This window comes from Colias eurytheme, chromosome 20 (genome assembly GCF_061535395.1).
Source record: "Colias eurytheme isolate Ceu_HAF_F1 chromosome 20, ilColEury1 Martin Lab GWU primary, whole genome shotgun sequence".
Lineage (NCBI taxonomy): Eukaryota > Metazoa > Arthropoda > Insecta > Lepidoptera > Pieridae > Colias > Colias eurytheme.
In genome coordinates this window covers 1,546,583-1,561,856 of record NC_142999.1, presented here as the reverse complement: position 1 = coordinate 1,561,856, position 15,274 = coordinate 1,546,583, and the positions used below count along the sequence as shown (strand labels likewise).

The 15,274-nt window shown below is 32.1% G+C and overlaps 1 protein-coding gene and 1 long non-coding RNA gene across 2 annotated transcripts; one reads left to right on the top strand and one right to left on the bottom strand.

Annotated features, from left to right (window-relative positions):
- Positions 1 to 3,074: 3,074 nt before the first annotated feature.
- Positions 3,075 to 7,400, bottom strand: LOC149899477 (uncharacterized). The gene is made up of 5 exons (XM_090113571.1): positions 7,239 to 7,400; positions 5,343 to 5,483; positions 4,759 to 4,932; positions 4,225 to 4,510; positions 3,075 to 3,668 (listed from the first exon to the last, which is right to left on the bottom strand). The coding sequence occupies exons 1-5, from the start codon at positions 7,287 to 7,289 to the stop codon at positions 3,445 to 3,447; spliced, it is 876 nt and encodes a 291-aa protein (XP_089969697.1). The 5' UTR covers positions 7,290 to 7,400; the 3' UTR covers positions 3,075 to 3,444.
- A 424-nt stretch (positions 7,401 to 7,824) lies between these two features.
- On the top strand, positions 7,825 to 9,167 carry LOC149899476 (uncharacterized). Its single transcript, XR_016457879.1, has 2 exons — positions 7,825 to 8,151; positions 9,009 to 9,167. It is a non-coding gene; the product is annotated as an uncharacterized LOC149899476 (long non-coding RNA).
- Positions 9,168 to 15,274: the final 6,107 nt, after the last annotated feature.

Below are 15,274 nucleotides of genomic sequence, written 5' to 3'. Positions count from 1 at the left end.
TGCGAAATCATGTCTTCATTTTATAATTGAATGTTCTTAATAATTATTATTTAACATTTTTTATTAAAAATATAGTTTTGCGTCATCTGTCAATTTATTTGTATAAAAGGTACCATAAAAACTACAATATTGTTAAAATATCACTGTTTCTGTTTAAAAACTTATGTTGAATTTAATTATTAAGAACATTTGGTGGATATTTATATAACGAGAAGAGTTTTATCCTTAAAATATAACTAACGTATTTATTTAGCTTTTTTTTAAGATTAATAGGAATACTCTTGAACTGCATTTCTACTGAAACTATATTTATTGAGTTTATATTTAGATCTCTCATTGGTCATTGGTAACTAATCAATTAATACAAAAATAATAAAAAGCAAATAATTAGGGTTCAATCTGAAAGAACTACCGTGTGATAATATTTTTTCAAGTTAATTTTGCATATAAGGCAAAAATGGCTTATAAACATGAGTTACCAATGACAAAATATATTTTAGGAGTATCTCCCGTCAACTAATTGTGTGAAACGCATTTACGCTTTGTTTAACCGACTGTGTTGACAAGATATTGTGAACAGTATTTTTGTACTAGCTAATTTTGTACGGTTTTTGTCGATTTTTATGCGTTTTTCTACTAAAACTATGTATTTAAGGCGATAAATAAATTGTGTACACTTGTATTTTGTTTTTTATTTATTCAAGTTTAACATTATTTGGTTTAAAGTATATACAATTACAGTTTAGTGTCTTTTTTAAACTCTTATTAGTTAAAGAAAGGAAATAAAATAAATATTAACTCTACAATTAATAATTCAGCTTGAGTATTAACTTATTTTACATAAACAAGATATAAACATTATCCACAAGACAAATTCGATGGTCACATTAGGTTGTATCTCAAGGGTTTATAAAACAATTTTTATTACATTATGTATCGAGTTTGGCGATACAAGAAGCTACTAGCGGCTTTTCTTTCAATTATGTATATGAAATACACATACAAGGATATAATCTCGATTAACATTAAAATCCATTCAAAAGAGAAAGTATGCATTTGTTTAAACTAGTGCCCAAATAAATTAAATCGTTTAAATATAACTTAAAATAATGAAATTCGTTTATAAAACATTGTAAGTACACTGGTCATCAAAAAAATCGACCCACCTGCATTTTTACGGAAAGTTGCGGTTTTCTCACAAACTAAAGAAAAAATTTGTTTGGAAACTGAACCGATTAATTAAACATGCATATTTACACGAATATAAACACATAAAATCATTAACATGTCAAAAAAAATGTCAATTTCGAATAAAGTTCAAAATCCTCAATTTTCAGCTTTTTCTTTATTTAATTTCAAATGCAGTTTATTTTGTAATCATGAAACTTATGATCACGTTTCCTTCGAATTTATACTCAGTATTTTCCCTTCTTTCTGGAATGATAGCCTGCGTTCACCATTTTAAAGAAATAATCAAGATTTTGATGGTCTCTTGAGGAATTCGTTATCATTCTTCCCTCATGGCGGTTTTCAGGTCTTCTATTGTTGTAGGGGCTGAATTACGAGCTCTAAGCTTTATTTTTTAATTGTCCCACATGTGCTCTGTAGTTTTCAAATCGAGACTTTTTGCTAACCAGAGTGTAACTCTAATGCGGACCTCTTCTAAATACTGGATCACGATTCGCTCTACGTGTTTCCGAGCATTATCATGCATAGACTCAAAGTTTTTGCAGATACAGCCGGCATATTACACCATATGATAGTCCAAAACCTCGGTAATGTATTGAACAGCATTTAATGAGCATCTTTTTATCGTCAAGCTCCGTGCGTCTTGTCAAAGAAATGCCACTCTAGAACTTTTCAGAGCCTCCATCATAATCGACCGTTTCTCCTACCTAGCACTGAACAAATCGTTCATCTGGTCATCGCATGACATAAAGACGTCTATCAGCACCATATAAAGTCATTTGCATCTTGTCACTCAAAAGTACTGACTCCCATTGGCCTATAGTCCAGTTTACGTGATTTCGAGTCAATTGAAGTCTGGTTTGTCGATGTGCTGTGGCTGATTGTGGCCATGTTTCTGGCTTGTGTGGTCTTAGGTTCTACTCCTTAAGTCTTCTTCTGTTCTGTCATTTATACCCACCTCCTTATCTTCACGCAGGCGTCACTAGAGATCTACACCAGACAGATGTCGATTTTGTAGAGTTGATTTCATTATCTAGGGGTCGTGCCTTTGAGGTGCCGCCCTATTTCTTGCAGATCAATATTTTCATCGATACTGCCCAGTCTCTAGAAACTTTTGGTAATCTCATCGAACTGCAAAACAGCTCAGATTTTAGTTTTTAGCCACAGCAAGTTGACATAACCCCTGTTTTAGTAGAGCCACAGTTTGGGCCCCCTCAGCTACAGTAGTATCCATTATTTTGAGACAAAATTTATCAAAACTACAGCATCAATTATTAAACTTAACGTTATGAATAAGAGATCCCGAAAAAAGTCATTTTTGAACTGGGAACACGGGCATAATTTGTCCCGCCGTAAACCGTCAAATCAACACTGTACAGTATTTCTGTATAAAAATTTGTTAAGAATCATTAGGTGCAGTAAAATTTACGACAAACATAATGATTAGCATGTTATCAGACCCTTACAACAAAATACAACAATATAAGACGACTTATTTGTGAAATAATCGATAAATAGCAAACATAGTGTAGGTGGGTCGATTTTTTTGATGACCAGTGTACATACATAAATAAACATTGGGCTAATTATTATACATATATTATACGTATAAATAAAATAAAAGTAAAATTACGTCCTATTATATACCATAATATGTATATGATGTCATTATCCTCTATCTTCTAAATAAATTAAAGTATATAAAACGATTTTACTGCGAAGAAAGTATTTTTCGAAAATTTAATACAGTTTAATTTAAAATAAACGCAATTAATCTCTCGTAAACTTGCATACAATGCAAGACTATATTGCATTACTAACTATCTAGTGTACGAGACTACCGGATCTAACTGCCCAGTCTTTACATATATTACATATACGGGAAAAATGAATTAATACAAAATCGTATAATCTTGATATAATCTTGATTCTCGACTGTATAGTGGAAGCTTGATTTTATTAGTGTTTCAGTTCTTTTTAAATAAAATATCTTCTTCGCATAACATCAAGGATGCCGCATCACAGTATGTGCATATGTGTGCCTATAAGCCACGTGTTTCTTCAACGCATCTCGGGACCGTGACACGTGGTCGCACGCTCTGCACGCGGAGTATTTGATATGGTAGCGGACTTGTGGGGCCTCTAATAGGGAGTAATAAATAAAGTTAAGGATTTGTGGGGCCTCTAAAAAGGAGTAAATAAATTGGACGCTTGATTTTATTAGTGTTTCAGTTCTTTTGAAATATCTTCTTCACATTAGGGATGCCGTAATGCTGTATGGGCATGCCGATAAGCAACATGTTTCCTCAACGCATCTCTAGATCGCGACACGTGGTCACACGCTCTGCACGCGTGCCGCCGCCCCGCATGCGTTTCCATGTGCACGCGCAGATTGTACTGGTTCGAGAGACGCTTGTTGCATATAGTGCAAATGGAGTGGGTACGCCACTTTTTGTCGCAGTCGCGGGGTTGTGGGGGTTCTGGAAAATGGAAATAGATTTTAACCCATTGAGCCCCGAATGGCCCGATCGGGCCACGACACAATAGATTTTCTATTATGTCTGTGATTCCGGGGCCTGATGGATTAAGTGAATATAACGTTAAAACAAAGTTTTGAGTGAAGAAAACGTTAATAGGTGATTTTTTGTTACAAATATGTAGCTGTAATATAACTTCGCTTTAATAAATTTGAATGAACTTTCTGAGCGCTGGGGCTTTTTTTGGGATATATGGGATAGTTTTCAATTTAATATTATTAATAATTATTTAAATATTAGATAACACACTGGAGAAATATCGCCATAATGAATGAAAAAGTTAAAAAAAATGAATAAAGCTTTTGATTTGTCTTGTCTTTATTTTTAAAATGTACCTTAAAATAGATTTGAAGAAAGAAGAGATTTGAGATTAATTCAATTCTTCACCGAGGTAGTGTAACAAAATATTAGAACGTAAGTACCAAAGTATTAATTGCATAATGCACATAAAAAGTCAGATGTAAGTTTTAAGATTTATAAAAATTAAATTATTACTCACCTGTAAAGCTTGGTATCAATGGCGTCGGTGTCGTTACTATATTTCCAATATTATGCGAACTATATAAATTTTGAACAATTTGATCTAATTTACTTAATTTGTCATTTTTTGCTAATATATCCTTATGCATTTCTTTATTAAAATCTTGTGCTATTTCTATTGGTTTGTCCTGTGTGAAATCGTTAATAATAGATTTTTCTAGATTGATAGGCGGTGACTGGCTTTCGATTGGAATATCGTTTGTGGGTTGTATTAATTCATTTTCTTTTGGTACGTCAGTTGGGTTCTGAAATGATAAAAAAATGTCATGTGTTATGCCAAGTCCTCTTTTCTATTAAATTCCATTAGGAATCGAACCTAGCGACCTTTAAGATCAGAGGTGGTACATGGTAAAACTATGTTATGATGATTTAAAAGTGCTTCTAGGAGCAGTCTAATAACCAATTGAATAAATAAATGTTTAATTTTGAATATTAGAAGTCTTATAAAATTATCCATAATAGATACACTAACTCGTAAAAAACACAAACTCACAGTATCAGCGTCAGTTAATCCAGAAACCTGTAGCGTGTGTGCCAACTTCAATAACGAGGGTAGTCTCTTTCTAGCTGCTGTCACTTCACCCGTGTACATGAATGTTAACAATTGTCGTAAGTCTGAAGGTTCGCAGTCGACAATCACAACCACTGTGTTTGTGTCGTCTACTTCCTGGAATTAAATAGAACATTATGATACTTTTTTGTGTCTCACTACATCACATATATCGGGATGAAACATATATTTGATACATAGTACCTACCTACAAATCTGCATTCAAATTGAAAAAAAAATGATTTGTAATAAAATAAGTAAACTCTACAAGATGATGGTGTTACTTTTGGTAGAGGCTCGATTTCTTTTTTTTTGCATATAGCCAGGGCCTCTAATAGACTAAGTACGACCCTGGATACGTTCACACTTCACACACTATTGGTAGCTAATGAATTAATTACATTTAATGTAAAAAAATATTTTAACATGAAATGTGGTCGCGGATCGAAATGAAACTGTTAGAATAACTTTTTATTTACATTACAGTGATATGAAAAATAATTCACATTCGTATAATAATAAATTACCTTAAATATTTGAGCAAAGTACTGACTACAAGCGGCCAGTACAAGCCTATGTGCTCGCAACGATACTCCATTCGCATTCAGTGTGACATCACTCAGGGCCCCAGTGTTTAGCATTCGACTTAAGGCCCCGATGATACTGCTCTGTAATAGTTACATCAAATATTTTATATTATTCCTATATTAGTTTTTTGCCACAGTACGTTAAACAGACGATTATTAATTATTGTATTATTATCAATAACTGTTTAATTTTTTATACTGTAGGTAAAGTAGAGAAGTTTTAAATTAGGTGTGTAAAGATTCAGTGTAATTTGGCTAAAAGTTATTTGAACACAAATGTTGAATGGAGGAGACTAAATTTACAAATTATATATTATTATTGCAGAACGATAAAATAATAATTAATTTGATCCGTTTCCTTCGAGAAATCTATTTTCAACTTTTTCATAGGTATTTATGATAAATAATTTATGTTATTTTGCACGTGCTTCTGCTGATCTTAATGGTACAATAATTATTCTAATTGTTAAAAAACAACATTTAATATCAAAAATATTATTGTAACAAAAAATACAAATTGTTAAAATTTTAACCGCTATTTCGTAATAATTACTTGAAGTGTAAAATTATCGAGAATGGAATTTTATTGAATAATAACAAGACAATTGTTGCTACAAATTATTTCCCATCGAATATCTACGTCTTGGTTAATTTCTTTAGAAATTACGTTTTAGATAGTAGTAGATAGTAAGAAGACCGATACGGGCGAAAATGCTCCTGCAGCTGATTTCTCCTTCAAAAATCAAGGTTCTATCCTATCCTATCCTACTTAATATTATAAATGCGAAAGTTTGTGAGGATGTGTGTGTGTGTTTGTAACTCTTTCACGCAAATTCTACGGAACTATGTGGGTTTTTCTTTGAAAACGCGGGCGAAGCCGCGGGCGGAAAGAATAGCTTATAAAGTGGATATTGTAAGGAAGAAGTCAGTTGTCGGGTAGTAGTTTGGCCCTTGATCTATAGAACAGATTAATTTTCATTTGTTACGGCTTGTGTTACGGTGTTAATTTTATAAAAAAAAACTATTAATCATAGCACAGATAATAATATAATATATAAAGGTACAGATAATATTATACAGATTACGAAACATCTATGTTTCATAAGGCATGTTTATTTTCATTTTCTTTAACTTAACTATTTTATCAAAACAAATTACGATGTTAAATTGGTAAAGTTTTGTAAGTGTTTATATTGTGTTGTATTAGTTGAAAGAAAATAAAGCCTAAAGTATGTACCTAAGCTCTAATTAATTTGTGTAACTTTACGCTTTTAATTATTCATTCAATTACACAATATCGTTATTACATCATGCTTCTGTAAAACCATATTCAAATAAAAACATACAAAAATAATTATTTTTTGTTTTGTGATTTCTGTAATTTGATTAAAAAAAAACATAAATTACTGTTTAAAATATTCCGTAGTTCCGTGTAAATATGCACAAAATAGTTCACAAACATGAAATTGGCTCGGTTAGTTGTAAACAAAGTTCATACCAAACATTATTCTTCATAACACCACAATTTGTGTTCCAAAATAACAGATATAGAGGTAAGAGGGCGCTGCAGTCGTTTGCACCATTTGTAGTGTGGTGTCCGTGTGAGTGTGGTCAGATAACACCGTCCTCTGTGTATCTGAAATTATTAACAAATATTATTTCAGTCAAACGTGTGTACACTGCCTTAAACAGCCATTTCAAAGCTTCCAAACTTGAAACATTAAAGAACGAGTCTCGACCGACAGTCGACATTCAATGTTATTTACAAAATTGTTAAAAACCAAGCGTGGTAGAAGAGTGTATAAATTGTATCGTGTATAAAAATTACTTACCTACCTGGTGGTTATGCCATCGCAACGAAAACTGTTGGAGATCATCGTCATCCATTATCACTGAATTAAAAATGTTATCTGAATGAGCACTGGCCGCGCAGTAAGCTCGGACAATATTATTGTTAACCGAATCCAGGCTATTTTATTTTAGTCGGTACGCCTGGAAAACCTGTAGCCACCTATTTCTGGAGCTGATCGTATTTATAAATCCAATGACATTCAGTGAGTGACGCGGCGACATACCAAAACTCATCCAAAAACAGATTTAGTTGGCTCAACACGATGATTGGCATCATTGTGTGCTTGTTTGCACCGATTTATCGATAATTCATCGATTCATTCCGCTTTTTCATTAGCCAATGAGATGTTGGCTGTACGCAGAATGCCCGTGCCGACCTACTTCGCCTTAAAAATTAACGTTTTCCCGCTATTTTTGTTTGACAGTCGTTTTCGTTTTTATTGAGTCGTTTATCATTCATGCGGCCAGAATTGAACTCTTTGAAATTTTAATTCTCGGTTTAAATAATAATATGCAGTGATTATATTTTGATAATAACTGCAGTTAAAAGTGAGTGGAAAATGTTAGTGTTATTTATTTTTTATTCGTTTTATTTATTTTAAAAACATGAACAACACTTTATACTCAAAGCGAATCATAGAACGCATTTTTAAACCTCTAAAAAAATGTAAATAAAAAAGAACTGGCTGGAATATTTTTAGCTGAAAATTTGCGCGCTAAACGTACTAACTAATTTAACGATAAATTTTCGATATTTATTTTTTACTGAAAATGAGTAAAGCGAATAAGTTTTCAGAATATTTGAACGAGCCTGACTTCTTTGACCTAATAAAGGCTGAAATTGATAAAGACTTATCTAATTTGAAGAAAGTTGTCGACAATATTAATCAGATGAGAGGTTAGTTGTTTAAAATTGTTAGAGTTAAAATTCGTATTGAGTTAATGTGAAAGTTGAAATTTTTTTGCGTGGTTCAGATTTTTCTAAAAATAAACTGGCTTACGATAAAATAACAATTACAAATTTTCCTTTATTCATTGACGCGTACGCCCAGCTACTTTTTCATTGTTATTATTTTGGTAATTTGTATAGAAATGCCAGATTCTATAAAAAATAAGATGAATAGCAATTCTTGTACCTACACTGCAATCATCATCCTACTACCGTAGACAGATATATAATTTATATATATACTATATACATTATACATACCTACATTAAGACCGTGAAAGTATGTTAATAGATTTTTTTCACACACAAATGCTATAGGTACGTATACTGAAACCGTCCTCAAGAACCACTCTATCTATTAAAAAAAACCCGCATCAAAATCTGTTGCATAGTTTAAAGATCTAAGCTTTCATAGAGACAGATAGACATACAGAGACAGATAGACATCGGAAGCTACTTTATTTTATACTAGCGGTCTGCCCCGGCTTCGCCCGTGGTACATATTTCACAATAAAAGGTAGCCTATGTTCTTTCTCAGGGTCTAAAGATTGTCTGCGCCAAATTTCATCAAAATCGGTTGAGACTTGAGACTGAGAGGTTTAAGCGGGAAAGCATAACAGACGGACAGAGTTACTTTCGCATTTATAATATTAGTAAGGATATAATATGTAGTAGACTAGTTAACTACAATACGTTTAGTAATGAACTGAAATGTTTGTTTGTGTTGTGTATCTCATGAACGCTACTAAAAAGTAAAAATATGCTTTTTGAACGTAATATTGCATTTAATTATTTGATATTTTTAGTAGAAGCAAGTCAAATGGAGTCAGATCTCATGATGATGCTGAATGCAACGTCTTGGGAGAAAGTGGCCTGCCTGATTGGACATGGACAATGTTTTCTAGATAATATTAAAAATATTAATTGATTTTTTTATGTGTTTGAATAAAATATGATATAGCAAAGTGGTTGTTTGATTTTTATACCTCCTTTTAATGCGGTAAGTAGGTACCTATTTAATTATTAATAGCATAGGTAATATTATAATATGTACTAGGAACAGGTAAAATTTTACGAACAATCATAATCGTGGATAAAAATATATATCTATATAGACTACGTAGGCAATAGGCATACAGTTAAGTGTAAATTAGATAAAATATATTACTAAGATAATAAATTATGTAAATTTAAAAAGTATTTTTATAGTAAGAAGGACTTCTTATAGATTTATTATCTATTGATTCGATTTGAAAGAGCCATTTTAAGAAGTTCAATTTCTGTATAGCTGAAATGACGAGCGAAGCTATTCTTAGAAATTATGTAAATGTTCTATAAAATAAATTTGAAAATAAAAATTACGTTAATCAAGTTAAATATTATAATGGTCGGTTTTTACACACGAGCGCTTCCTTTCTAAGAAAGTTGATTCTCGACTAAGAAAAGCGTAAGCGTAAGCAGCTGTGCTTAAAAAATTTTGTTACACATAAAAGCAATTACAGCCCGTAGATAAGATAAGATAAACAATAATTATTTCACGAAACAAGGTTTACAATACACTAGGAAAAAACGAAATGGAAAATGTTACTTAAATAAAAAAATGTTTGTTTGCTGAGATAAAATATTCAATAATATATATCTATCGATAAAAAGGGTCTTGACGCAGCAGCGGCTGCGACTACATCGCTGGTAAGTGGTATTCTGTCAAGACTGTCAGAAGGTGTGATTTCGACCTATTCCTTTAATCTTTAAAGTATATAAATGGTAAAATAGATAATAATGAAATTGCCAATATATTAATTTTATTAAAATAACAGGTATTTATTATGTATCAATCTTAGATATTTAAAAATAATATTTATAATTATATATATAATATCAAGGAGATAGCAATAAAATCAGAAGGTTTTCTTTATTTTTCATGTCCCATACAAATCGAACATATAATTGGCGATAGCTTAATATAGTGTTGCCTAGGTAAGCTGAAAGCTGCCCCTCGCTCAATTATAGAACCGAACAAGTTTCAGTAGTTTCATTCGTAAATTATTTGCTCCGAGGCGTTTTGCGGTAGCGGCCACTCGTCTATAACTTGTGGCTACATATTTTAGTTTAGAGGGATTTTCCCAAATGTAATATAATAATTATAAATCTTGTTTAGGCCGAGTCAGATAAACGGCACTAATATCTGGATCTGGCGCACGTGGTTGTCGAGATGTAGGACGGTGTGTCTGCCGAGATAATTCCCATAGATGTTTCCACCATTGGGCTCCTACCTCCTTAAAACAATATTTAATGAGGTTGGATTTACCGGTGTAGCCCATGACAGTGGGGATACAGCGGGCAGTCTTTCTGGATAACGTTCGCATAGTCCGTAGGTTCCTCAATCAGTCGCCCTAGGCTCCAGCCGTCTGGCCACTCAGCCGGAGTTTTAGATAGCACCGCCGCGAAGCGAGATACTTGCCCCCCAATAAAATATCCTTTCTACTAATTATAATATCATGAATTCGAAAGTGCTTTTGTTTATGTGTCTTTGACTACGCGTGCAAAGCGTCTGTAGTAGCTGAAAGCCATAGGTTCACCCGTAAAAAGTAACCTAGGTATGCATCCAGGATAACATAAACTATCCTACTATAATTCAATTATTTCCTGACTATGAAATTTTATACAGATCCGATAAATGATTTTTTGGTGAATGAGTTACAAACTAAAACAGTGAATTTTAGGAGAAAAAGAAGGAAACGACCACAATGAGTACGCTGGTCGCTGATACAATTTAGGCAAATGCAAATTTTCTTTTTTCTTTCGTATCGCTTTTAATACCTATACAATAAAGTGTTAGGTATCCCTTTTAATTCCTTGTTTCTTTTTGTCGAGTCCCACAGAACAAAAAGCCATGGGGCCTATAACGTGACTATTTTGTGGATCGGAACGGAGGTGATACAAACTTTGTCTTAGAAATTATGTCATAGTGGGCAGTAACATTAAACTTATACTTGTTATGACTACGTTTCGAACTGTGTTACGCTTCATAATTATTGCAGCGGAAATTTTGTGCAATCCCGTATTCACTTTCAGGTAATAAATCGCTTTTATCCGCTAGAATTTTGAGGTTAGGGCTGCATTACGGAAATTTATGCGTTAAAATTTCAGATGGAATGTTTTATGTGAAGTTGTGAGGGTGTATTTTGTATTGAAATAAATAATTAATAAATATTTTGGGATAATTTTCACACCTGGCACGATCTGATCCCATACCAGCTGATATAAATTGATTACTGAATTGTTTTGCGATAGAGATACGTCTATAATATTTGTATTTTGTAGTTATACAAACATTTTTTGAATAAAAAAAGGATATCCTCATTTGCAGTAGTTTTTGCATATCTAGGTAGCTACTTTTTAAAGATATAATTATTTTCAAATATTTATAAGTAAAGAATTGATAAATATTTGAAAATTTTTAGCATACAGTGCATTTTCTACCTCGTTCAGACACATCTAATTTAAGACAAATAATTTAATACAAGTACATTTAGAATAAACTTCGTAGCACAATAAATAAAACAAGGTATCCCAATTTGAAATAATGGCGTAATAAATAAATAAAACTAACGAAACCGGCGCCATTTATCTCACTGAGTGACATGTCATTCGCGATATCTTTTCAAACACATGACCCGTTTATATTACGACTGTACGATTATTTTATCGTCGTACGACTATTTCATCGTGTTGATACTAACATTTTATATACCATGTTGTTTTGTCGTATACCAGCAGTTTTTCTCTAGTTGTTGATGAAAACAAAATGTTTAAGTACGTCCAAAGTAATAGTTCACATAGTACAAATATTCGATATTTTTTAGATTTTAGTGTAAAACAACCAATGCACTTGATATTTAGAAATTAAAGATTCTAACGGTTTTTAAACGCGATTTATTCATTACATTATTATCCCGACGTTTCGCACACTTTGCAGCGAGCGTGGTCACGGGGAGACAAAATCAAAATCTTTAATACTCGCGTAAAATCAAACACTAGGAAATACTAAAAACTGGTTATGTTTAAAGTATCTGTAAAATTATGTTCTTTATTTTATTTCCATTCAATGAAACTCAATCCACTCCACGATTTGTAAGTTTTTCCGTTCGATCTTTATCTCTATCAAATAAAATATCGTATCGTTTAAACCGGTGTCTCGAATCTACTACCCACCTATTTCCAAGGATTCTATATTATATAAATTGATAGATACGTGTGTGCTTCACTAATTATAGAAGCAATTAGACTAATTAAATGCAAGTAAACATGCATCCCTCAGTTATAAGCCACTTAGCGCATTTGAAAGCCTTAAGAATATGTTCTGAAAGGCATCTTAGAGCTATAAATGATATAATAATACATATTATATAAACTAGCTTTCCGCCCGCAGTTTTGCCCGCGTTCCTGTTGAACCACTCTACCTTTTTATTAAAAAAAAAGCATCGAATCAAAAAGATAGTGAAAATCGACTTTGTTTTATACTATGTACCTACCTAGACGAGAAGATATTCGACGTATAGTTTGAGTATTTATTACAGCTGTGTATGTATAAAAAAACTATGTTTAATATTTATTTATAAGATCTAATCCACACTTGTTTTAAATTATGGTATTCATTCAACATTTTCTTATTGTTCCTTTTTATAAAGGAAAGTGCTATGGAATGAAATCTTGTTATGTTAAGAATATTTGTCTATATCCTCATAACTTTCCCGTTATATTGTAGGGGATATATAATAATACTAGCGTAGTATATTATTATTAGTCTGTGATACTAGCTTGCCACCCGCGGCTTCGTCCGCGTTTTCAGAGAAAACCCCGCATAGTTCCCTTTCCCGTGGGATTTACGGGATAAAACCTATCCTATCTCTCAAGTTGGATCAAACTGCACATGGTGTGCGAATTTTATTAAAATCGGTTAAGTGGTTTAGGAGTCCATTGAGGACAAACATTGTGACACGAGATTTATATATATTAAGATTAAGTTGTAACTTGTAAGCTATTCTAGATCTAACGACCAATCAAACGATAGTAACAATAAATTTTATACCACCGAAGTTTTAATAGTAATTTCATGTTAAAGCACCGAAACAAAACATTCGAAGCGAATTCGTTAGCGAACTCACATCTATTCGACATTCTAGTAGTTTTACATCTAAACTCATATATTAGAGAGAGATAGACATAACAAGAATGTGGGGTTGAAAAAGGACAGATGTCAGAAGACATGTAGATGTTGAGATTAACTGCAGATACGTTCGAGTTAATTTAAGTTGTACTTGAGTGTACAGTCGTGGTCAGATGTGTTTTTTACTTTTTATTCATTTTTGTGAAAATAGACAAAAAATAAATAGAAATCACACATCATCATATTCGCAACTATTAATATTTAGGTTATAATATTATGTTTTTTTTATATTATATTGTAAAATTTTGAGAGTAAAATTTCAAGGTCGCGTCATGGCAATACCGTCACGTCATGCAGTAAAGCGATGATTTTGGTATCTTTGAATGTGCTCGGCACACACGCTCTTTTTATATATAAGTAATTAGTTTTTGTTAAATAACTACATGATAGTAATCTTTGATTTAATAAAGTGATATTTCTATTTATGTTCTTGTATATCCTATCAAAATAAGTGTTTAAGAAATAAAACATATAATGACGATTCCAATGTAATCAATTTAAAATGTACCGTCAAACCGAAATCTAAATACAAGAAGCACTTTGAAAGGTTCGACTACGAATTATTTGATTGCAAGCTAAAAGCCACAGAAACTCGGGGATTCTGCTCGATTTTGGGAAGTATTTTGTAACATTTTAGAATCGCAGTATCAGAACAATTGAAGCTTCACGCATTCTTTAATGTTATTGAAGTTTTTTAGTATTATTAACGATTAGATGAATGAAAAGAATATGTAAATCTTATTTATTAAAAAAGAAACGCCGAATGTGTTGCTAACTAAACGCAGAGCACGAGAACGGCTGAACCGATTTTGTTAATACTTTTTTAAATATGAATTTATAATAATTCTTTATTTATAATATTCCATGAAGTACGAGAATGGTCCTTATGGAGAGATAACGTAAACACCACGGAAGAAGCCGAGGCGCACCGCTAGTTATCAATAAAAATAATTTCTTTTTAGTTTATTATTTTTCTTGTCTGTGTATCATCACAGTATCCTATTCTATACGCTAGGAAAATACAGTTGGATTTCATGGAGCTTTCACTGACAAATGTGTGCTTTAGTTACTTTCAAACCAGAAGCAGACTTACTTAGGTTTTTATCGAAAAACTGTTAACTTTTAGCAGAAAGGTAAGTCACATTTTAATTATATTAGCAATTAATATCACAATGGTCGTTATATAATTTCTTTGTACAATGTTTATAGAGCATGCATTGTTGATAGCATCAATATTGTTCAAGACAATTAAAGCAAAATCATATCTTACATCATGTTACACACATTAATTAGATTTAATTCTTTGTGTTTGTTTTGTCTCGTGAAATATTACAATTATATTATTATGTATATAAATTGGTCTCCTCTCTACTGAGAATGTGAACAAATTTCCTTATTCTATATTTAAATGGTTCAATATGTTAAAGCTTTCTTGTCCGAATTTTGGCAATCTTTGAAATAAAGACGTATTGATTTCATTTCATCCGTGATTGAACCTGTGACCATCTCCATTTATAAACTTAACCAATAGTCCGACATAGAACTAGTAAAACTTTAAAACGTAATACTGAAGATAAAGAATAAATTCCATCCAAGTTCTGTGAGGAATTCCCGCAACGTAAATAATAGAACGAAAAATCAGTCTGATTTCAGAAATGATCAGTGAATGCAAGAAGTCAAATATTTTACTAAAATTGTTAGAATCTTCGGGATAGCAGATATATAATGCGGATGGAAATTTCACAATCAGAGGAGTTACTTCTGAATGTCCTGACTCCATTTAGCAGATTGAAATTATTTGAAAGTTCAGTAAGTACGCCTTTGAGGCACGCTTAGTAATTT